The 24,547-nt window shown below is 43.9% G+C and overlaps 1 protein-coding gene across 5 annotated transcripts in view; it reads left to right on the forward strand.

Annotated features, from left to right (window-relative positions):
• Positions 1 to 24,547, forward strand: part of LOC117755968 (doublecortin domain-containing protein 2) — a 151,573-nt gene that overhangs the window by 86,130 nt on the left and 40,896 nt on the right. For 2 of the 5 annotated variants that reach the window (XM_034576187.1, XM_034576190.1), the window contains 2 exons: positions 2,562 to 2,686; positions 4,493 to 4,622. In XM_034576187.1, the coding sequence (XP_034432078.1) occupies positions 2,562 to 2,686; positions 4,493 to 4,556 (189 nt within the window). In that variant the 3' untranslated portion in view covers positions 4,557 to 4,622. Of the gene's footprint in view, positions 1 to 2,561; positions 2,687 to 2,919; positions 3,753 to 4,492; positions 4,623 to 5,155; positions 5,162 to 24,547 lie in introns of those variants that run through there. The other 3 variants (XM_034576189.1, XM_034576192.1, XM_034576193.1) reach the window with 3 other exon arrangements.

Raw genomic sequence — 24,547 nt, forward strand, 5'->3', positions numbered from 1 at the left:
TGTGTGTGTGTGTGTGTGTGTGTGTGTGTGTGTGTGTGTGTGTGTGTGTGTGTGTGTGTGTGTGTGTGTTTGTGGTTTTAATTTCCCTCTACGAAGTTAATTTTGTCCTGTGGTGGATGAAACACACTTTAAACACATAAATACAACAGGCTCTCATTAGCTAGTTTTATGATGAACTTAAAGCAATAGATTGTCAATTTGTGAAATGTGTTTATTTGTTTTCTGATCAACATTTAGATGAAAGATTGACACCAGTCCAGTGAATATGAGGCTACAGCCAGCAACCAGTTAGCTTAGCTTAGCATAAGGACTGGAAGCAGAGGGACTGGAAGCATGGCTCTGTTCAGAAATGAGAGAATCCTTCACAAGCACTTTAAACTCTTATCAATTGACAAATGATGATTTCTTTGTTGTTTTATATGTACGGAACAACACCAGAACATTTTTTGCAATTTTACTTGGGTTATGTTCCAGATCTATTTCTTATTTACCAGCTGTGACTTAGAAAGCCAGTGAATTTGCGTATTTCCCAAAATGTTGACCTCTGAAAAAGCTCCAAACTGGTCATGGGAGATTGCTGTTTGCAGGATCCTGATCAAATCGATCTAAGATAAAAATAAATATATATATAATAATAATTAGAGCAATCCTTCTTTTTGCAGCGGAAAGCCACAGCTCAACACTTTGTACGTTAGTTTGACTTCATTACGTTTTGTTACATGTAGCGGAAAATGGGCATATCTCAAAAACCATAAAATGTACATAGTTAATTTAACTTATGGAGTCTGATTAAATCAATTTTTCATGTTTCTATATTCAGAAAACGTATAGATCTGTATGTTGTATTTGTTTACTTCGCAAAATCTGATGAAAAACCATGTCTAATTTATTACAAACTTTAATGCTTTTATCATTTATTATGGTTTATATAAACCTTTAGCTGAGTTTGTACAGAGTTTAGTGATTTAAAGTATTTGAAGGTACTCCAAGAAATGAGATCACAGCAGGATTAAAATACCAGAGACACTGGAGGACCATCTTGCTTGCAGAGTTCAAACAGTTAAATACTAACACACTTCACTCCTCCTCTGCATAATATCTGAATAGACATCTTTTTAACACTGCTGACCATGGACTTAGAATCCTATAAGGTTTTTAAGCAGTTTTTAAGGTCTTAAAAAAAAAAAAGCTCCTTCTGAACACGTCTCAGCCCTCTTCAATATTTGAGTGTATTTCTAGTGTGAGATGCTCATCAGATCGTGTCTCGTATGTGTGGCCGGTTGTAATGGCCATTAACACCCCGGCCCTTTGTTGCTCTCTCAACTGAATTTTGTATCACAGGTGCTATGCTCGGTGTTAAAAGCTTGCAAGTAGAGGAAAGAAAGATTGAATCTGGGTCACTTTAATGCTCTCGTCCGTCACACCACTACATCTCCTCAGGCCTGAGACGTAAGGCACATTGTCAAGTATTAATGAAGAAAACGTCCCTGTAGGGCTTGTGTTTGTCAAACCAAATTACATACATTCACTTGGAAAGGTGAGGATTAATCTTTCAAATCCCTTCTGGATGTGTAGGATGCACCATACAGTCCCACACTGAAAATAACCCCCCTGACGCTGACGCGAATTGGCTGAGCAGAAGCATTGTGCTGTTGTAGTATACATACTGCAGGACGTGATGCCAGTAAACTAGTGAATATGCTGACAGCAATACACGGACCTCTGTAGCTGCAGCAGCTGGTAAATATGCACACACTTAAACAACAAAATAACTGGGACAGAATGTATTCAAGCAGTACGCCACTGTTTGGCGTTTTCATTATTGGGCTTTCCAGTTTTTGGCCTTTTCATTGAATGAATAATTCTGACTGGGGATTTAAAAAAAATTGCGAGAATAAACATAACAGAGGGGAAATAGTCAATTTAAAATAATAAGACGAAAAATGAGCGAACCTGCTTGACAATAGTGTCTTGCTCAGGTGTTCATCCAGCAGCAGTTCTTTTATTTGGGCTTTTAACGCAAGGAAATGTTTCTTTTATATTTATTATAATCATATGAGCAAAGAGCGCATGAAAAACAATCAGACCCGCTCATGTAAAACAACCAAACAAACAAATTGTTGCACAGCCGACGATGTGTCAATCGCTCTGTGTTTTTCTGGCGAAAATGGACTGTTTCATAAACCACTTCATATCGATGGTTGAAGCATTTGTCACTTGTGTTTCTTTCGTTTTTGTTTTTTGGGATTTGGGCAAAATTCGAAAATAATCCTCCGTCAATTAAATGCCATTGATAATACAGACACAGACCTGCTGTGAGAACAGCAAAGCAATCCACATCCTCGCTCATTTATGGGGGGGATTTGGTCTACCATGGGAAAGAAGCACTGAAGGTGGATCTGCAGAATCCGCACCCCCCCTTCCGCCCCTTCTCTCGCTCGTGCTAGTGTCTTGCTGAGATTTAAATAAGCCTAAAGATTACTTGAGGGCCTTTAAATGCAAATTTGGGTGAGTGTGCAAAGCCCCTCCTGTAAACCTCAGCCTTATCATTTGCCTCCCAGATTAGGGCCTGTCTGAGATGGGAAGCTGCCTCCAGGCCCCCCAATAAGCTGCAGGCCAGGGGCCACTCCTCAGAGAGAGGGATGGATGGAGAGGGAAGGAGCCTGCTATGGATATGTGTGCCAAGGTCAGTGGTGGCTGCACTCACAATAATCAGCAAGTATCAAGAGATTTACATCTGCAGGTTTTCTTATCTCACTGTGTTTGTGTGTGTGTGTGTCTCCCTGTGCCTTGTGTGTGTGTGTGTGTGTGTGTGTGTGTGTGTGTGTGTGTGTGTGTGTGTGTGTGTGTGTGTGTGTGTGTGTGTGTGTGTGTGTGTGTGTGTGTGTGTGTGTTTACTTCCTCCAAACACAACCACAGTACATCCAGTCATAAGGGCTCTGAGCCAGGATCTCTGACAGATTAGGCAATAATCAATTAACAAATTAAGAAAAAGTCAGCATAACTACCTTGTATCCCATGTATTATAAAGCACTTTGATGTGTAGCTACAGTGACTGGCCCACTTTTTCGGGGGGAGTAACAGATGTTGGAAATGGCTTTGAGAGGTATATTGGCTCTGAGGAAATTTCAAGAGTATTTATGGTCGGAGACATGAAAGGGTCCTGGCTTGTGGATGCATTTATATTTGAATGGCACCCACTTCATTACTTAATGATTTGAAAAGGCTGTTAGGGAGCTGAGCCCGAGCCAACGAACCCATGACCCTGCTGAGTCAATGTGCTAAACAGACACAGGCTCTGCTTCAGGCGCTTCAGCACTTCTCGCACCATGGAAATATGACATGTGCCTACAGCTCTTCATTACACCAGATTAAAAAACACTGATTCGTGCAATAACCACAGATCAAATCAATTGCCTGTGCAGTTAAAGGGACAACTTTGGTGACAGATTCCCAGGGAACTCACTGCAGTTCTCCTCAGCTGAGTTTTATAGCACCGTTTGGGTTTTCCACCCTCAACTTTCTGCTGCTCTTGTAGAGCTGTTGACATTAGCATTCAGCTCAAAGCGCTGTTGTACCAAAGAAGTGTCTTGTACTGATTTATTTGACATAACAACTTGTATATTATAGCCAGAAACCGAACCGTGAAACTGAAAATGTTGAGTGAGTGAAAAACACCCAACAATTGTATTGGTGCTCTGAGGGTTTGAAACTGTTCCAGTCACAGCTGTCTTCACCTCACATTAAAGGAATATAAAATAACCTTTGAGGCTGTAACTTTGAAATCCTAATTTACTTACTTTATATTTCAAGAGTTTTCCTGTTTCAATACGGAGTTGTCTTGGAGCCAGCTTCTACCAGCCGTTACTGGAACTGCTCCTTAAGGCAATTCTGCACTGGCTTCTGTGGCGAGCTGTAATGGTTACTGTTGCTGCTAAGCAGTATGACTCAAGCAGTTATGTTGCTCAAGGGCACTACCCATAGTAGTTATTTGGGAGTGTGCATTTATTTCCCTGCTCTGATGTTTCTAGGTTGGATTTCCATGCCCCTAATTCTCTAACCACCAGCTTGCAAAGGTCTCGCAGAGCTATCCCTCTTCCTACTTATCAGAGTATCTCGAGCGCAGAGGTCGGCGAGTTGCACCCCTGTTTTTGCGTGTGCATGTACAGTACAGCACATTATGTCACGCTACCCTTTGATTCCTCAACCTCAGTGTTGCCACATTCTGTACATCTGGCACAGTGTGCAAGCGCAGCTGCTGTCAACAAGGACCTGCGCTGTCAAAAAGCACCAAACTCAGGTCAAGGTCATGGAGGGGAAAGTTAGTGATGGTGGGAGGAAGGGTGGTGGCAGTCTTGACTGATGTCATGGTTGACTGCTCTCTCTTTATAACCCCACCTACTGCCACCTAGCAAACACACACACACACACACACACACACGCGATCCCCCTTTCATCCCCTTTTTCTCTGCTATGTACCCTTGTCATACAGCCCCCACCCCCTCCTCCTCCCTCCCAGGTGTTCAGAAACGATGTGGATGAGGTCGAGGACATGAGGAGCCCACCGGAGAGAGAACAGATGTCACATGCCTCTTGCACCACGCGCAGGGATGGGTGTGTGTGTGTGTGTGTGTGTTCTGTGCTGTGACAGGTAGCGTGTCGTGGTTGAAAGGTAAAGCCGGGGCCCTACTCCCAGAAGGAAGTGGGGGGCCAATATGGGGGAAGGGGGATGAGAAGAAATGTATGAAAATAGGTCCTGTATGTCAACACCTTGTTTTCTGGTTTTCGGCGTGAACTTTACATCAGTCGGTAACAGGGCTGTAAAATGTCAGGTTGTGTGTGGGATGTTTTCAAACAGAGCTTTGGGGGGGGAGGATTCCCCAATAATCAATAAGTAGACGATAAAATGTGTATTTGATTTAAATCAATAAGGGAGACAACCTGCCATCGGAGCAGAAAGTCCCTGTTACAGCGGACAAGGCAAGGAGATCTTGTGTCATGGCAGCATGCATGCATTCATCCATCGGCACATTAATGGCCAAATCATATGCACATACACATTGAATAGAGGGCATCTTATTTAAAAAAAAGTGAGTAGTGGAATTGAAAGCATTGTTCGTGATTCATTCCAAAAGAACTGCAAATGCTTGATGAGGATATCGTGTCCTAATGGCACGCGTGTGGCCCGCTAAATGTACACTCACCTGTGAATTAACTGATTAGAAATCACGCTGATAACAGACATGTCATGTCCACCTACCACATGGAAAGTGATCCGCTGCGTCCCCTGTGATACCTCCCTCTGTGATAATGTACATATTCATTATTCAACACGGCCTGTCAGATTAACAGAGTATTCGGCAGATTAGCTGGTTAGCTGTCTGGTGGTCTTGTCTTTTATCCGGTGACTAGAGTGCCCTGACTAAGCACATCATAATGGCAGCAATCCCAGGTGGTGTGTAGTGCAGGGGGAGACTCACTTTTGATCTGGCCTGAGGTTCTGAGAAGGTTTGGATGGATTAGGCCGTCTCTAACTGTTTGCATTGAAGGCTGACTGATCATAACTACATTCATGTATGTGTATGAATATTTACATGCCACGTTTGGCCACAAGGGAAAAGGATTTACCCTTCAATTGGAGTCAGAGGTATCTGTGAGCCAACATCTCCTATACCTTCCAGGTGCGGAAGCCTATGCACGTCCTGTAGAGCTTAAGTGTTCAAAGCCACCTTCATACTGTGGCCCCTGAGTCCTGCATGATAAGCAGGCATCTTCCTCCCGCAGCACCGTCCCTGCTGGATGATGAAGACATCAGAACCGAGAGATGACTTCTGAGCAGAGGACTGTTTCCCAGAAATGCACACTGTGTACACACTGGGGTAAATACATGCATGTGTGTTTGTGAATGTGTTTATCCAGTGTGTTTGTGTGTGCTAACCAAACTGTTTAATCTGAACCAATCATTGCGTTTCACATGGTTTTGGCAGCTTTTAGTCTTTCATTTTGAAGGTGACATCACTCTGAGGATTCCTCCACATGAGTCTGCTTTCTGTGTGTGTGTGTGTGTGTGTGTGTGTGTGTGTGTGTGTGTGTGTGTGTGTGTGTGTGTGTGTGTGTGTGTGTGTGTGTGTGTGTGTGTGTGTGTGTGTGTGTGTGTGTGTGTGTGTGTTACGTGAGCAAAGCTACAGAATGTGCATGTGCTGCACATGTGCTGACAATTATACGTCAGTTTCCACAGGGAAAACCAGTGGGCAGGATGGAAAGTGTATTTGAACCCTACGTCGACAATCAGCGGGTATGGTAGTGATTCAAACTATGGTAAACATGTTGGCAAAAACTAATCAGTGAATCTTTCATCTTCTACTGTTGCAGGCAATTTATTCATCATTCTGGCAGAGCACTGTACACTGTAATGTTAAAGTCCAGAGGGGGACTGTTGGAGTATATAACCTGTGTGTGTAAGTATGTAAGTGTGAGGGAGGGAGGGTGAAAGAGTTTGAAGGTGCACAAACATGTCTATCCCCATAAATAATTAACATCACCCATTTTACAGCAGCATTACAGGCTACATCACTTTTTTTTTTCAGAACAGATGAGACCAGCTCCTCATCAAACCGCTTATTCCAAGAAACACTAAGGTTAAAATCATTAATTGTTGGTGCGGATTTCATTGGACAGCCCGGTATTAATGTTTTACAAGCGGATTGCCTCATTCTCAAATTACCATCTGGCCTGGACGTATCGCTGATTTAGCCTTTGGTCTGGGACCAGTGCAACACTCCTCTCAGTTCCATTCGTCGGGCCCCCTGAGTGTTTACAATTGCCTTCCGTTGTAAAAAATCGGACTAGTCTGACTCTCCCTGCGGTTGACTTTTGGCTCACTGAGAGGTGCCATGTACTCGGCCTGTATATTGGGGAGATGTGGCCAAAAAAGATCTGCGGGGGCATCGTAAAAGAGCCTCACAGGATACAGGAATAATGGCCGTTGTTTGCAAAAAAACAGGATAGCCCAACTGGAATCACTTCCTCGTGTATTTGTCCTGGGAGATCATAAAATCTTCCCGAGAACACTAAAAGTTGTCTGCGGTCTGCTAATCCAATATGGATTGGAGCACATGGAAAGGAAACAGTGCCTCTAACAACAAAGTTATCTGCCCAGGTCTGCCAAGCAGCCGGAATCGGCTCCGAATTCTGTCCTATCAGTCTGGAGAGCGAGGGCACAGGCAGTGAATTAATGGTCAGGAGATTTATTTGTTTGGTGTAATAAGGACTGTAAAACAGTAAGAGCTCTGTGCAGCCTTGCAGGCCCCCTGCCCCGTGGGTACAATCAAATGTTGCCAGTAAATCAATAGAGCTGGAAGAGGTTTTTATAACCTGAGTTTAACACCAGGCTCTAAGTGCTCCAGGTGGCAGGTCATTTGTTCATTATCCCAACTTATCACAATAAACAATGGCAACTCTGATTGGACTCCTCTGCTGCTGCGAGGGGGGAAAAATTGGAGAGGAAGAAGACAAAAATCTCAGGTGGGCAGAGGAGGGCTAATAAGGAAGGCAGCGAGTGGGCAGGAGACAGGGGAGAAGCAGAAGATTAACCACTGTAATTACATACAGGAGCACAGAGGCGGACTGGGACAGTATGAGGAACAGATAGCGTGAGAGCTCTACAAGCTGTCAGCCTGTACCGATGACTCCTCTGATGCCTGCCTGATAACCATGCCTCTCTTATCGGCTCCATCCTAAAAGTCGGAGCTTTTTTAATATCATAAAAAAACGAAACAGTGTCGCCTGGTTCTTCTTTTGAGAGCGAGGTTGCAAATGTACGTCTCAATGCAGAAAGAAAAATTTGAGGGGCTTGGAATGCCCGGCTGGGCTGTGAGCAGAAACAAGATGAATTGCTTCAATAATTCCGTGGCCACTTTAAAGCATCGCAGGCTGGTCCTGAATGATATTGCTAAGGTGAGTGAGAAGGATGTTATGGCGAGATATGACAGCAGGTCATTAAAAGCTGCCGCGGAGATAACAGCCCAGGTACCGGCGTCGTTTCGTGCTGTTAAAAATAAAGAGATGTAAACACCTTGCTCGTGCAGTAGGTAAACCAGTAAAATAGGCCGACATGCTGTTTGCAGATGGCTTTACCCAAAGGTACTTACAGTAATGTGAGTGCGTTTGTGACCCCGCTGGGAGTTTAACTTCTAACCTATGACAACCACATGCTTTATCGACTAAACTACGCTGGACAACATGGTTCGGCACCTTGTAAAGGTGAAGCAGCGTGTTGGCAAGAACCGCCGCAGCTTATAGGGACCACATGGAACTCCATCGCCATAAGGTACAGTGTGCAATTGCTCCGATCTTAGTTATTCAAATTTTGTGTGCTTAATTTATGACTCCTGCACAGGAGCGTGGCAGCTGGAGTTTGTAATTATACAACACACTCCACTCCTTTTTTTCTCCTTCTCTGCTGCCGACACACTACTGCATAATTTACGTGTCTGTTAGCTCATCAATTACAGTGTAATTAGTTAGATGCACAACTAGCTTTTTACCATATTATAAAGCAAGTCATCAAATAAATAAGTGAACAAACAAACAAACAAGCGAGCAACTAAGGCGGTAAAGACGGAGCAAACAGAGACATAAATTCACACACTGATTGAAATTTCAGTGTGTGACATGAAGTCGCTGCGGTTCCTCCAGCATTGTTTCCCTTCTTTGTGTTTAGTCTGCGAGGGGCCTTGTCCTCTGCTTATCGTCTGCATTTGTTTACCCCCGATTCCACTGTTCTGCAAACCGTCTGATGATTCATTACTGTGATTAATAAGTCTATCATGTGAAACAAAAATACTGTAGCGTTTGCATCTCAAGACTCATTGTCTCTCCCATAAGCTTTATTCAGGGATGCATAATCTAGCAGCATGCATCTCTCACTCTTCCTTTTGCTTTCCTTCACCGTCCCTCTGTCTTTCACTTTTTGATGAATTAATGACAGAGTGATTTTTTTAGGAATGCATAATGCATGATAAGAATTGCTTCGTAATGGAAACAAACAGAGACCATGGTGTAGGTCGTGGTGGCAAATCTATTGACCATCAGCGGCACCTCATCTAGTATGCATTACTTATAGAGGATAGATTTGTTTCTGTGCTGTGAATACTAAAACCAGAGCCAACACAAGACTCGAAAAGTGCTGATGAGCCCTTTGCGATATGGCAGTATGGTTTGAGTCCCTATCATTTCAATCACCTGACTGTGATGTGCCTGACAAACACAAAGCTCTCCTCAAACTCCGATGGGTTTGTGTTTGGGGTTACACTGGGAACCTATTGCCTTTCCTTTTGTGATTGGTGTCAGTTTCAAACGGTGTTGGGCTCTTACATGTAGATGGAAATACCCATGGATGGAGTTAAAAGAAGTAAATGGCAGTGATCCCATCATGCACTCACTTGGAGCGCAGTCTCAATCAGAGACATCTTCGCTGCAGCTCCTCGACGCTGCACACTTATTCTTCCTTCTGCACTGCACACATGCAACACTGTCTAGACAGCGACAGCTTGCACAGAAGGTATCCGTCAAATACATGTTTTAATATGTAAAAGGCCTGGTTTTCTTTGCAGCATTGGTCTTTAATGGAGCCTGAACTGAGTCACAACAGCCCATTCAGCGCTCAGCGCATTCACACGCTGTTGTTTTGGCTGCTGCAGGTCATAGCGGTGATAAATCTGTGGAAGTTAGCCTTGGTAATGGACTCCAGAAGAGGTCTGGGAGTTAAACAGTGATGAGCAATGGAAACTGTGGTCAGCGAGAGAGCAGCTGGAACCCTCTAACAGGCGTGGACAAGTAGGGAGGAAGGAAACAGCCAAACGTTTGGAGGCCCAGCGATGGGTTTATTTTAGGGAGCAGCAGCACATGTGGGTATGCTATCGCTGACTATGTTGAAGTAGCAGCAGGAGAACAAGAGGGTCGCAGATTAATTGCTTGTACAGTGGCACTGTTTAAAAAAAAAAAACTAGTTTGTAATGTTGGGTGTGCCTTGAAAGTTTGTGTAAAGGGTAAATTGAGCTACACGAGTACAGCCCTGGAAAAAAAAAAAGAAGATGTGTGGCAAGCCACCATTGCATAATCCTCTAGAGACGTGGTTAGAAACTCGCAAAGGCAAAGAAGCTATAAAGAGACAGAGGGGAAGAGAGAAAGTAACCTGCTGCTTTTTGTCATTAAGTTGTCTTATAAGTGCTCTCTCAGGTTCTGCCCTCTCCTTTTCACCTTCCTCCCTGTGAATGCACAAGAGGAATGGCTCGGGTATTGATATGTATATTAGCCTCCACAGACTCCATCTTCTCTGCAGCCTTATTGACGAGCATTTGCTGCCACTGCAAGTTATTGTCCGAATCATTGACCTGATTGATCAGACTCGATGGAAATCAACAAAATGAGTGGTTTAATAGGTGGAGCTGTTTCTTGGGAATCAATGCGGATTATTACTCCAAAGGACTCGGCTGTTATTGCAGGGTCATCTGCCGGATAGCCTCAACTGTTTACATTTTGATCTGGCTTTTATTTGTGTTTTGAGTTCCAAAGATTCCTGTCATGAGACTAAAATCCCCTCGTCTGGTTTATGTCTTGACAAAGTAAATAAATGATTCGGTACCCTCGCCAGTCAGGCTGAAATGTCAAAGGTCAGGGGGTCAGAGCTGAAAGGAGCCAAATTAGGTTTGAGGACGCCATACGCTCCACTCCCCTCTATTTGATTACCGCCTACCCATGTGCCCTAGAACATGGACAGACAAGCCGAGCAGATTGCCGGTGGCCTTAATGTCGGGAACTTGAAGGTGAACACAAGCGTAATTCAGTCACCTTGAGTGTCCGATCGTGAACTTTTCAGCAGACCAGTTCTGCTTTGATTGAGACGTCATGTGGCCGGATTTAAGGAAAACGCAGCCACGTTGTCTCAACGGGAGAAAAAAGAGCGCTGCGTGACTGTTATTGTTGAAAAGTTCGGACTTCTCCTGTGCAATCTGTCGTTTGTTTTCAGGGCAATAGACAACCCACAGGGACCGGATCTCATTTCAAACATTAAAGAGGCTTCCAAGGCACTTGAAGTAAACAAATTAGACTTGGTGGTTCAGATGGCTCAAATGACAATATTTTTCAATAATTGGAAATGATAAAGGACGCCTTTGATATGTTGGTGGCTTCACCATGTCTGGGAGGCAGTATGAAGAGAAGCCTGCGGTTTAACTACACAATTTCAGTCTCATTATAAATCTTCACAGCGATACTTTTTCATAATGCGCTGTTTGGCTGAATAAACAGTAATGATTTGGCACAAAGCAGACGCGGCGGACTCCCGACTTCATCGAGCTGCCAGCTTCTCTGTGTACTCGTTGGGAAGCAGGGAGCTGAGGAGACTCTCCAGTGGAAATTATGAATATAGTCATGCATTATAGATTTGCAGGTGAATTTATTTATTCCCTCAGAAAAAGTCGGAAACGTAAGCCAGACAAATCAATGCGGGAGAGTTCATCTCTGTCCAGCTAATCATTTGCTAATGGCTACTATCAATTGTCTGCCCACGGCTCCTGCATCCAACACTGTTGCAATTAAAGTCAACAAGCACATACTGTACTGTCGACTAAAGGTGCTTTAGCATGGGATTCCAGGTTAATGTATTGATTATCTTCTACATGGTAAATTGGATTTATTCCACATCATCAGTCTTGTTTATTTATATCCAACCGCACTGTAATTCATCAAAAATGAAAGATTTCCTATCTCGCTGATGGCTGAGAGTGTTTGCTGTCAAGGTAATCAAATGTGTTGTTTTATTTTTAACTATGGCACGCTCCACCCTTTTTGATTTATGCACCAAATTCTGTGAAACGATGAATTAAATCAGAGGAAACAGATCTTTTAAAAAAAAAAAAAAACACAAAAAACAAAGTGAGTAGTGGAGAAAAAAACAGACCTACATTTGCAGCACTGTGGTAATGTAACTCACCGGACACCCCTGGATGTCACACAGACTGAACAACAGCTGCCACTTTTTTCAACACGTTACTTATTTATTTATTTGCTCGCCAGTCAGCCCCGCACCCACACAGTTGTTCTTACGCCAGTGTCGACAAATACAACAGTATACAAAAGAATGCTCGCCTTTGGAGTGTTATTATTAATTCATCATGCCCCGGAGTCTTCCTGTCCATTCCAGACATTATTTTAGTGTTTCTCTCACTGTTTCTCGCACTGTTTCTGTAAAGACAGTGACATCGGTCCTACTACTTCTCCACATCGCATAAAGGGAGGTAGTAGTGTGGGTGGCTTGTGTGTTTCCACCTGCATATGTGGGTCTGCATGCGTCCATACACACTTGTGTAGTGTTTCTATATTCTATATAATTCACATGAACAGCCTTTTTGTTTTTCTTATCCAGGTCAAGGCAAGTGTCCATAATGCATAAGAAACACAACTAACTATTTCTTCAGATTACACAGATCAGCCACAACATTAAAAAAGGTAACTGGTTTTAATGTTGTGAATGACATGACATCGTTAGATTATTAACACCGATGCATCAGTGTGTAATCAGCGATACTGTTTAACCCGGTTAAGGAGGAGTTATTTTATGTAGAGTTTTACATACAGGGACATGTGCATCGGGCATGAGTCCGGCATCCAGTGAGTCTTCATCCCCTTTTTGAGATAGTGGCTCATTTGAAAGTTTATTGAAATGAAAACATGTGAGAAGTAAAAGGTAGGGTAGATAATATGTTTCTGAAACATTTATTATCCTATTTGTTGAAATCCTTGTCATGTCCCAATAGCCATTATTGAATGAAGTTGTCTGAGAAAAAAGGACTGCAATAAACACGACCAATCATTCAATTTGGACCGCTGGTTTACCTGGTGTAGGCCAGAATCCCAAAATGTTGGAAAGCACTGGTTTAATCTTTAATGATGTGTTTTATTTATATAATGTATATAGAGGCACACATCCTGAGAGAGTTACGAAGTCTGTATTAAGTCTCTGTCTGAGCATCATCAAACCAAAAAGAGCCTAAAGTTAAGAAATAATCAGTCATGACAAAAACTAATGTTCATAAACCTAAAACAATTGTGGAGTAAATTAGACATTAAATTGAACTAATGGAGTTGCCAATAAATTACATTAGAGGAGATTTAACGTTTTTTTTATTTTGTTTTGTTTTTTCTATATAAATATATTTTCATTGTGTGCAAATATGTGTATACCTCCGCCAACCAGTTAGGTTGCAGTTTGTGTCTGTCAAGACTCTTACTATACTCTGTGTAGTGGAGACTTTGTGTAAATTGAAGTTCCTAAGCTTGTCATATGTGTAAAATCTGGATCTTGAAAGTATCTGGTAACTAAGTTGTCAAATAAATGTAGTGCAGTAGAAAAGTGGAGTGGAAGAATAAAGTAGCATCAGTTGGAAATGTGGTGGCCCTGTATGAAGGTGATGCTTCTCTGTTGCTGGAAGTGATCCCAGGCTTCTTCAGTCACTTTCCTATGTGCACAACACACTGTGTGGTTCTCTACACTGTAATCTCTCCTCCTCTGGTATTGATGCACACTAATGTACTCCACCTCCCCTCGGGTAGATCTGTCCGGATCATCTCATCAGAATCCCATATACCCATCCATCCCATCACATGCAGCCTTACGCCATCGCCATTGTCCGTAATAGAATGGTTTGAGCCGAGAGATGCTGTTTGATTGCCGCTGGCCAGCGAGGCAGCTATTCACCATAATGTAATATTCCCCCTGTAGTCTGCACTTTAAACCTGTCTCACACTGACAAGTGTGCATCACCCTGTGGGGTCAGTGGGGTCTCCCATCACTGTCCAACCAACTAGTCTGACTGACGTAAATCCTATAGATCTGCCTGTTTTGAACTTAAGCGCGTGTCCTCTCTTGACACCTCCAGCACGTCTGCAGATCGCCAGTAACAATATCACCTATAGAATCAATCTCCGGGGCTGCGTTTGAGGCCTATGGAAGCCATTGATCAGCGCGCTGATGTCATGGCCTTTCATAAATTTCGACCTTTTTAATATTGGCATACCCCGTCACTCAGGGAGACAGTCGTGCTCGCGGCTCTCTCGTGTGGGCAGAGGGAGAGACCAAGGCAAACCAGTGCAGTGTCACAGGTGTCAATACAGCTGCTCCTTATTGACAATTAGGCTCCTGCGGACCCCTGAAATGAAATCGGAGATGACAGGACCCGGACTTTCATCCTGACCCTACATCCCATCCCAGATGCACTGGCCCTTCATGGGAATTCAGTTTTTTATTAAGAAATGAAAAAAAACAATGCTTGTGGGGACTCTCGTAAGGGGGGTAGGGGGGTTATGAGAAATGAGACTGTCACTGTTGTGTCACTCAATAATCATTCCCTTATATTTAAAAAAAGACATTTCCAACAGTCAGCGTTATGCGTTTTATGTGCTATCGGGCCTTTCCAATGATACGTGGCCATCTTGTGCTATTCTCTCCTCTTCAATGCTCTGAGCAGAATGAGTTTCCAGGAGAAGGCAGCAGTCAGAAGTGCTTCAGCTTGTTAAAATTGACCATAAACAGCTCACAGTTTTAAGAGGGCCGGACACGGTCATTTGATACCGGCACTAGACTGGTTACTCGCCCCCCAGCTATCCTGATATTTCACTCTAGCAGTGCACGTGGGGCTGTATGGATGAAATATTGTCAGTATAAGGCAGGCTCGCACTCCTTGGGAAAGATGTGCGGAGAGTATTCGCTCACGCCAGGGAAGATGTTAAAAGCCCAGACTGAAGAGTCACGGTGGATAATAACGTTACAGTGCATTACAACAGTTTTATTTTTTCTTTCATTTACAAGGATGTCAGCTCTATCGAGTATTCTTTCCCACAGTGCTTCTCCATATTTGTGTTTTTCCTTTGAACATTTTCTGGTCACCCAAAAAAACAACATGCAGCAAAACCAAAAAAAAGCATGATCAAAAAATGACTTAAAAAAAACTACACTAACGTTTATTATTAGAAAAAAAAAACAATGTTTGTCTGTGAAGAGAAGAGATGCACCCCCCCCCCCCCCCCCCCCCCCCCCCCCCCCCTTTCCACAGTGTCTCCCCTCCACTGCCTCCCCTCCCTCTAGTTCTCTCTTTCATATTCAGCCCGTCATGGGCGCGCCTGATGGCAGTCTGATGTGTTCTCAGCGTGGCCCTTTACATGCACATGTCAGCGCAGTTGAATGAGTCACCCGAACTGACAGCAGATGGTGCTCTTTGGGTACGAGAGGCCTGATCCATCAGCTCAGCCCACTCTCCATGCAATCTATCATCATTCTCCTTCTCTGTCTTCTCCCCCAAGACCACTGAGGGGACTCTGGACCACCATCCTCTGTGCCATCATTTACCTTTGTGCAGGGGAATGTCAGCCCGCTCAGCCTTGGGCTTTTTATCCAGGGAGCTGGCGGCGGCTTGTCGACGTGCAGTTTAGACAGGGATCCATGGGGCACTTCTTAATGATGTGGTTCAGTGACAAACCTGGGAAGGCTGGCTGACTGAGAATTGTCAAAAAAAAGAGAGCAGAAAAGGAGGCACAGTGTAGAGGAAAGCATATAGGGAGAAGGTAACTGAGGTTCAAGGCTTTAAACTTTCCAACTTGTGTCCAATTGTTTGGATTATCACCTGTTTACAGGATGGTTTTCCCACAGCAGGGGCATACTTTTAAAAAATACCCTAAAGTGGTGTCAGCTAACTTCAAGAACACTCTAAAATTAGGGAACCTTTCGGATTATCATAGATTAAACCTGAACATGATGACAGTGTCTATAACGTTGTATAAAAGTAATCAAGAATCCATTTGGGAGTATGATGTGCAGTGTGTAGAATTCCAGTCGTCCACATGCTCCCATCTCTGCAATGCAAATGTTTTAATATGCTAGAGTGTTGGTTGCAGCCAATCAGGTATATTGCAGTGATTAGATTAAAATCTGATTTTTCCGTCAACTCAGCAAAGCTGTATCGGTAGTCAATTAAGATCTGTCATAATGTGATGGAGGACAGTTTGAAATGATCCCCTGCTCTGCTAAATGTATGACAGGCTACTACTAAAAGGGTCACTGCCGCGACCTTGATTCACCAGAGGCTTTAAATACACAATCTGCTGGTTTCAGCATATGCAATATTTCTCGTCGTCTCCGAGTGAAACGTCAATGAAGTGTGTCTGCAGGCGCCTGTGCCGACGGTTCTTTACACATTTCCCATTTTCCCACACAATAGAAATCAATGCACAAGTAATTCACATATTCATTAAGAAAATATGTCCACCGTTCTAAACCTATTTGTGAATTAGCTGACAAATTATTCCCCTTCACATTAGAGCTTTGACTGAGCGACGGGCAGTGGAATTCAGACTTGGACACTTTTCTTCCTCCCTCGGTTAATAGTCCTACTTAATACTCATCAATCATAGCAGTCAAAATATATTGATTGCTGGCTAGATTAAATCAGAGTTATTCCACTGCAATGGCTATTACAAAGTACAGCTATTACAGTGAAACAGTTCTTGATTTACTATGAGAGGGGATCTGTGCCCTTTTTGTTGGTTATTGTACTGTGTTTGTGTGTGTGTGGTTGCTTGTGTATGCTTGTGTATAGTTGAATCCAGCTGATTCCATCTTCACACGGTATTTGGACATAAATTTTCTTTTTTCCGCAGCGTGTCTCTGCACTTCCATTCACCTCCCGGAGCTTTATTACAAAATTACTATGCATAAGAATCAAATTCGATTTGTCAGGGCAAGTTTTGTTTGAGGGACCACAGGAGGCGGATGTTTGGACAGGATGACTGCATCTTTGCATAATGCGGATGACCTATAATAAGCTTGTGCGTGCGTGTGTGTGTCAGAAATGATGTCATGGTGGCATTACTAATAGAGTTCTAACACCTGTAACACTGCATGGATCATTTCTGTGTCGTACGAACAAACATATCTGAACAACGCTTTTTGCTCAGAAAACAATGACATTTTCCATCCGCTGTAACTTCTCACGCACACTGGCACTACAGAACCCACGGACCACTGTTGGGGATGTACTGTCCGCCCTGTGTGACCTCTGTTGGCTTCATCACCGGCGAGCTATGAGAGCCCTGTGAGTAGCGGGCCTGTTCTGCTCCGCAGTTGTGTCGAGCTGGAACGCCTTCAGACAGGTGCTGCAGAGTGTGCCTCAGTGCACCCAAACAGCTGGGGCCGGTCATCAGCGCTCACTGGAGATGACATCACCTGACAAGTGTTCATCTGACTCATCTCCCGCTCTCTGGCTTCATCTCGGGGCCCCTGACACATGCCCAACCTCCGAGGCGCTTGAACATTAAAAAGGAGGGCCGGACCGGCGGAAGGAATTGGCCGTGGCTGCAGGCGCTAACTTCAGTCATGCCGCCGGGCCATGCCAAGAAAAAAGAAAAAAATAAGAGGGGAGGTAAGAGGGCAGAGGCAGGTGATGCAGCCCGACTCATCATCCCACTTTTGACAGGTGCAGTGTTTTTCTTCTGTGAGTCAATAGCCTTTTTAAGATCTCAAAGAAGACTGCTGAGCTCCTCAAATCATATATTAGGGCAGTTAGGAAAGAGATCAGCCGAACACAAAGGGCAATCAAACCAGAGGTGTCAAGAGTAGGAACAAGGCTATTCCACTTTAGTGTGTGGGGTTGTGAATCAGGGAAGGTCCATCCCTGCCTAGGACATAAAACAGTGATCTCTTTAATTACCCGGCATAAAATCCACAGTATAATATTCTCACCCCCGTGTTATACAGGACTGGAGTCGTATGATTCTCTGGAGGTGACTGTCTCGTATTGTGCCAAGCGGGGAGATGAAGGTGGATGGGCTTCTCTGTGGGTTGCTGTAAAAAGCAATCAATTAATCTGGTCATTTATATTTTCCAGTATAGAGGGTGAACTGAATGGAATATGTGATTTGCCGATTAACTGTCCGACACATCACTCTGAACTTTAGATGGCTATGAACGCTCTGAATATCTGGTGAGTCTGCTCTGCATTCTCATATCGTATATATGTAGATGTACGACACATTTGTCTGATCTGTTTCAGACTAGTGCAGTGCAGGGTCTAAATGAGCCGTTTGCTTGGCCTGTGGTGAGGCTGGTTGCAGTTTAACTTGTGAAACTGCAAAAGTGACCTGCAGGACTCAGTCCACAAGACCCTGACACTGCACCAAACCCTGTGTCATAATGAGCCTGTTTATTCAAAGTTCAGTGAATCTTGACTCAGTATGCAGATCCCAGAACTGGAGAATCAGTTGTCGTTGGGGGGGGGGGGGGGGGGGGGTTGTGCAGAATGTGCTGCTGTTGTAATCAGCATTGTCACTCACAATGATGATTCCCAGCCACTGCTGCTACAGAGCACTGCTCGTTTATTTACATTAATATTGAACGTGTCACGTGTCCAAATCGTTCCTTGGCGCTTAACAGTACACAAATGTTAAGTCGACTAGATGAACGGTTCTGAAAATACACAAACTACAGACAAACGACAGATATCTGGAATCATTAGATAGATTATATATAAAGAAAATACGTTCATGATGAAAGGAAGGATGCTCCATAAATTCACATTATAGTTTTATAACATCCTGTTGATTTAAAGCCAAAATGACAACTTCAGCTGTGATTATGTAAACACATATATAGAGTATACTCTGTTTGTATACGTATATTTATACATGCATATCCAGAGTGTGATGATGATGGTTACAGTAATCACGCTTCCAGTATGTTAAAGATGACGATGCCTCATAAAACCATGATGTAGGTGTTCTTATCGCATTGGTTCCTCTGCCTCCTTCCTCCATAGAGCATCTGATAAGTGCTTTCTGGTGCGGCGCAAACAGCATTACATCATCCTGCTCCTTCCCGGCAAAGTGAGCTGTGGCGCGATGAGATCAGAGTCCCCCATGTTAGCCCAGTAGCAGAGCAGGCTGCTGCAGGACCCTGAAGGATCCTCTCCCACAGTCAGGGAAATGTGTGAGACACTTGTTTGTCTGCAGCCCACACAGCTGCCCCCCCCAAAAAAACAGAGAACAGAAAAGAGCAAGCTCAAGTTCATCTGCAGGTGAAGCCTCTATTTCAGGTGCGGAGCAGAGAAAATCTGTAGAAATCTTTAAATACATGTGCACTCACACACACATGCAAACAAACAAACTGGCACAAATATACACACACAGACGCTTGGAAAACTTGCAAAGCCCCAAAACACCCCATGGTGTTCGCTGTGTGATCACAGAGCATATAAATCATTTTGCAGATCAAAGAGTCTTTGTAAGTTAGAGCTTATTCAGTAAAAAAGTATTTTTAGATCTCTCTGAATGACTCCCAGTTCATCCAGAGAGAACAGAGTCATTTTATTGGGTATAGATTCACTTTGTTGTGTAACAAAAACAGACTTTAGCCTCACAGCTGGCTCTCAATGAAAATGTAGTCTTATCAGATGCATGTTGGTCTGGGCGCCGCTCTGTGTCCTTCCCCCTCTGGGTAACCAACTGCTCAGGGGTCATTTGGGTTTCAGGCATATGAAGATGAATGGACAGATGATCCGGGTTTTTTTTCGTGGACCCAGGGCGACTCCTGCCCCGGCTCCAGTTACAGTCTCCACCCACTGACTTTCCTCCTCCACACCCCCTTCCTCTCCCGTTCTGGTTATCGTGTCTGTGACACCGTAACGATGACCAAAGACTAACCAGTGAACAGCGGCATCCAGCTCCACCGAGGCCCCTTTTATGGCGCAATGAAAGTGAGGGATGAAGCGCGGTTGTCATCCAGGGGGGAAGCTCCAGCAAATCACAATACACGTCAGCGCACGGCCAGGCAGCGGGAGCAGAGATGACCGCGGCGGCGCTGGCATTGAGTTTGAGCTGTTTGTCAACAATCAATCGATCTGTCAGCGTAATGCAGCGCAACAAATCAGCGGTGCCACCGGTCTCTGCTCGCTGCCAAGTGATGGGGGAGAGGGACAAGAACTGTGTCACGGCGGCTGGAAGCTGTAAAAGAATCCGCTCACATACTTTACTTTGACTCGGTCGTACTAATGAGGGACAGATCCTACATTAAAGGGGTGTCAGATTTACAGTCTGAGCAAGTTTTCCACCTGGTAGAGCCTCAATAATGCTTTGCTATGATGTCTAAAGCATTATGAATGAATGTTGGCCTTTTCATCCTGATAAGCCGGCGCTTTAGACCTTTAGATTTGTTTTTCAAAACGCAGACTGACAGCTTGTGGATAACCAAATGTCTCTCTTTCATCCCCTTGTTGCCCATGCGCTGGTGCCTACTTTTCCCTTTTGTTGCCCGTCCCATGCCAAGTTTCAGCAGCTGTGACACAGCGATCGGAGACTTAAAGAGATATATTGTTAAGCGCCAACCCGTCACGCATGCTGCCGTTCAAACACCCGCTCTAACTAGATTAACATGTTGCCAGTACTCGCGCACAACTTACATACTTCCCTGTTATGTGCGGAGGGAGCAGGGGACAGTATAATGACCTCATGCAAACTGACTGGCATGTTCACACTGTGCGTAATACTGTGTGCGCACACACTCACAGAAGCCCATGCACATGCACACACACACTAGTCTCCGTGTGCATGAAATCGGTGCTCAGACGCTGTGGCCACGCTTGCAGTTGTCCCTTTTCACTGCCTTTACTATTGTTGACTAAAGGGCCATTGTGAGCCCAAAAAGGATTAGAAAGCGCGGAGTGAGAGCGAGCCGCATACATTTGCAAACTTCTTTAAGATGCTGCCCACAGTGATACAATACACCATTGCCACAACACAATGTGAGCTGGAGCTTTGGGGGGGAGATGTAATCCCTCAGGTCACCGGTTACACATGGAAAGACATTCTTAAACACACACACACACACACACACTCAACCTTGTATTTTGGAGTGTGGATGTGTGTGATTAGATCCGTATTGTCAAGTGTGGGGTGGCACATAGTTATCAATATTAATCATCAGCCGAGCATATGGTCCTCAATCACTGCTTGATTAATCAATATATTGACATTATCACACCTGCGCAAGATAAATCACCCATGAACATGAGCTTGTTGTGCAGTTCATTCAATATACATGAGATAATCATTCAAGAGGTAACATCCCTGTGGTACAGCTGAGGACGGCCTGAAGGTGATGCAGCATGTCGGAGGTGTGTGTGTGTGTGTATTTGTGCGTTTGTCACACACACACACACACACACACACACACGCACGCAGCTCAGCAGACAGCGTGAGGAAACGCATGTTCCACTCTGATGACATCACCGCCTTGGCTAGGTAGCTGGGGCATTTTCCATAGGCTGTCCTCTGTTGCTGTGGAGAGGCCTCCGCCAATCCCCTCCCCTCCCTCCTTAATGTATACAACACCGGCTCCATGAATGATCTGTGACATCGCTTCCTTGGGCCGATCCAAAGACAACATTGTGTGACTGTTCAGAACCCCCCGCCACCCCCACCCACCCACACACCACCACCACCACCACCACTCCGCCCCTTCTGTCCCCGCCCACTCCTGCAAAACTCCCTTTCAGCTCTCGGATTGCCTGATGCGGGGTGTTTATGGCTATTTGTCGCATGCTGTGTGAGCAGAATACTGAGCGGGCCTCACGAGGGTCTGATATGACATGTGACAGCTCATCATCCGAGGGTATTTATGTTAACTAAGCATTTTCCATTTAACTCAATCTCTTCGTCTTGGCTTGTACATATAATAAAGGTGTTCCGCATGTCAAAATTTGTTTTGGGATCTAAAGCGTGATACATTAAACACTGAATGCAGCAGCCCGGAGAAAAAACAGAATTGACCGGCTTTGTATACAGTCTGTGATTTAACACCGAGCAGTGCTCATAGGAAAAAGCCTTGCAGAGAACTGCTGACAACACTGTCTATTACTCTGGGCTCACCGCAGCCCATGCACAATACATGAAGTGCGCATGCTATAAGTCCTCGGCTGTTTTGCTCGATACCCATACCTGACACCAGCCGAAGATCTATACCTGTCTTGAAATGTCTCTCTACCCCCCTTTGTCTCAATAGCCATGTCCCCTGGTAGACATTTAAAGAGGCGTGGGCAGCTAAAGCATTCTTTCTCTAGGGCATTCGGAGAAGAAGGAGTTCAAGAGGTCAGAGATATGTGTTATTTTCCCACCGGTGCAACACTCAGGATGTGTCAGAGCCATGTGTCAGGGAATGACAGCGAAAAAAGAAAGACGGCAGGAGAGGTAGATCTGGCAGACAAAGGCCAGACTTCACAGAGAACGCTTGAGATCAATGGATCGGCAGGCTGTGCACCCTGCGCTCGCAAACAAGTGCACGCTCACGCACACACTCCACACAAACACATGATGCTGGAGTTTGATGCTGAGATTGACCTATCTGAGCCCGTCAGGAAAAAAAACTTGAGAAAGACGTACACGTGAGTAACCACACTGTAACACACACAAATGAAATGCTTCCACCTCTATATCTCCAAGAGAACATTGAGGGTGCACCTCAACAGTCCCCCTCCCAGAGCTTGTCATCTTGACGAATGGATCGGCGTAACTGTCAATTAAAATGAAAACCCATCTGTGGACTGGAATGAGGAGGACATATTCAATGAAACACACACAAATACAAACCTCAGCTCTGGAGACCAGTCTAAGCTTCTGCCCAGAGACTGGGGTTGATCCACACGCTGGGCTTCAAATGGGTAATACATCAAACAGACAACATTATCACTGACTACACCTCTGAAAACTTCAACATGATTAATTATAATTAATTAGTGAAATGCTACGAGTTAGCTAATTTATCATATTTGCATTATTCAAAATCCATCATCAAAATGTAGCCAGCAGCAGCAGCAGCAGCGGGCCTCCTGCTTCTTCTTTTTTTATTATTATTTTACAGCAAAGTGCTAAATCAGCAAATTGCCATTCGTGCATTTTCACTCGCTCCCTCGAGATGAGTGCAGACAGTCGTTGGTAAACAATTTAGTTTCAGCCTTTGTGGAATTCCAACTTGGACTAAATGAATCTGTTTTCGATGGGTGTGCGGCTGATAATTCACTTTAAAGCACATTTGTCAGTTTTATCGATCGCCGACTGACATTTTTTAACCTTGCTGAATAAGGTGTGCGCGTCAATTTCAGCCGTTTTAATAAAATAAATGTTCAAATCTTAACAAATGACCGGAGAAGACGAGTGAGGATCATTAAACTGTATAAATATTTGCTGAAGTATCATATGAGCTTTATTTTAAAAAACTTTATAAAGAACTTCGTATAAGCTTTTGTGTAGGTGCTCATTTTAGTTTAAGCTTGTATAAGCTCAGGTATAAGTGTTTATTTTAAGTGGAACTAAATGACAACCATACATTGCTAATGACCTCAGCCGGGATTTTAGCCAATCCCCTTTAATGCAAAATCATCACTATATGATTGAGACCAAAAGTGGTGGTGAAAGTCAGCGTGCAAGCCTCATTACCCCAATTAATGGCAATTCCTATTGCATAAGCAAAACTCATCTGAGGGTAGAAGTCAATACCTTTTTCATGGTTATGATAATGGCCTTAAATACTCATCTGTAGTGATGTGCACAGGCAGAACTTTGGAGCCTGCCACTGAAGGACATCAATGCTGCAATATAGGTGATTAAAATGACTGTGTCTCAGCCATTGCAATTAAACCAGGAAAAGTGTGTCAGGGCCTGTGTATGATTTGTTTCATTAATTTTCATTACCAAGTGTTTATTAACCTTTTTATCTTGTGTAGCCCTGATGTTAGTCTGTTCGCTGTATATCCTGACTGTGGGTTTGTGTGTGTGTGTGTGTGTGTGTGTAGGTCTCCTGGTGTTTTTCACCTCCTACAGAATGCTCCTATCATGGGAAATTTCACGTGCGGCCCAGGGAACTGTAAATGTTCCTGTTTTTAATACACAGCGCATTCATCAGCAGCAGGGAACTGCACAGCATTAGCAGGCGGTCCAATGAAGGAAATATTATGGCTCGTAATTAAATTTGAAATTAAGTGATATTTCATCTCTTCTCATTAATTAGAAAAGAGGTCTTCTGTGATATAATTATTTATTTCTAGCAACAGAGGAGGACAATCATAGTCCTCTCAGGGGTGTCAGGTGTTATTACATCAGGTGAGGGGTTGGTGCAGATATGTTCAGGGGTTTATTTGCGGATGTATGCCACAGTTTCATCCAGACATTAACACACCTGAAAATTCATGTCTTTGTTACATTGTTTACATTTAGTCCTTTAAGTTTTGGTTTAACTTTGCATTTTGCGGAGCGATCAAAAATGTTTGTATGACTTACATACGTCCTGGTGTCATCAGCTATGTGAGCTGCATCTACCTACTTGACATTGATTGGTTTTTAGTGTCGGATGTCAGAGTGGTGGGTGGTAGTCTTTCTATCTGAACAAAATAAGTTAATGACCCAATGGATTTTATTAATTTTGTTGTATCATTATGGTTTCACTACCACC

The sequence above is a fragment of the Hippoglossus hippoglossus genome, chromosome 22 (assembly GCF_009819705.1).
Source record: "Hippoglossus hippoglossus isolate fHipHip1 chromosome 22, fHipHip1.pri, whole genome shotgun sequence".
Classification (NCBI taxonomy): domain Eukaryota; kingdom Metazoa; phylum Chordata; class Actinopteri; order Pleuronectiformes; family Pleuronectidae; genus Hippoglossus; species Hippoglossus hippoglossus.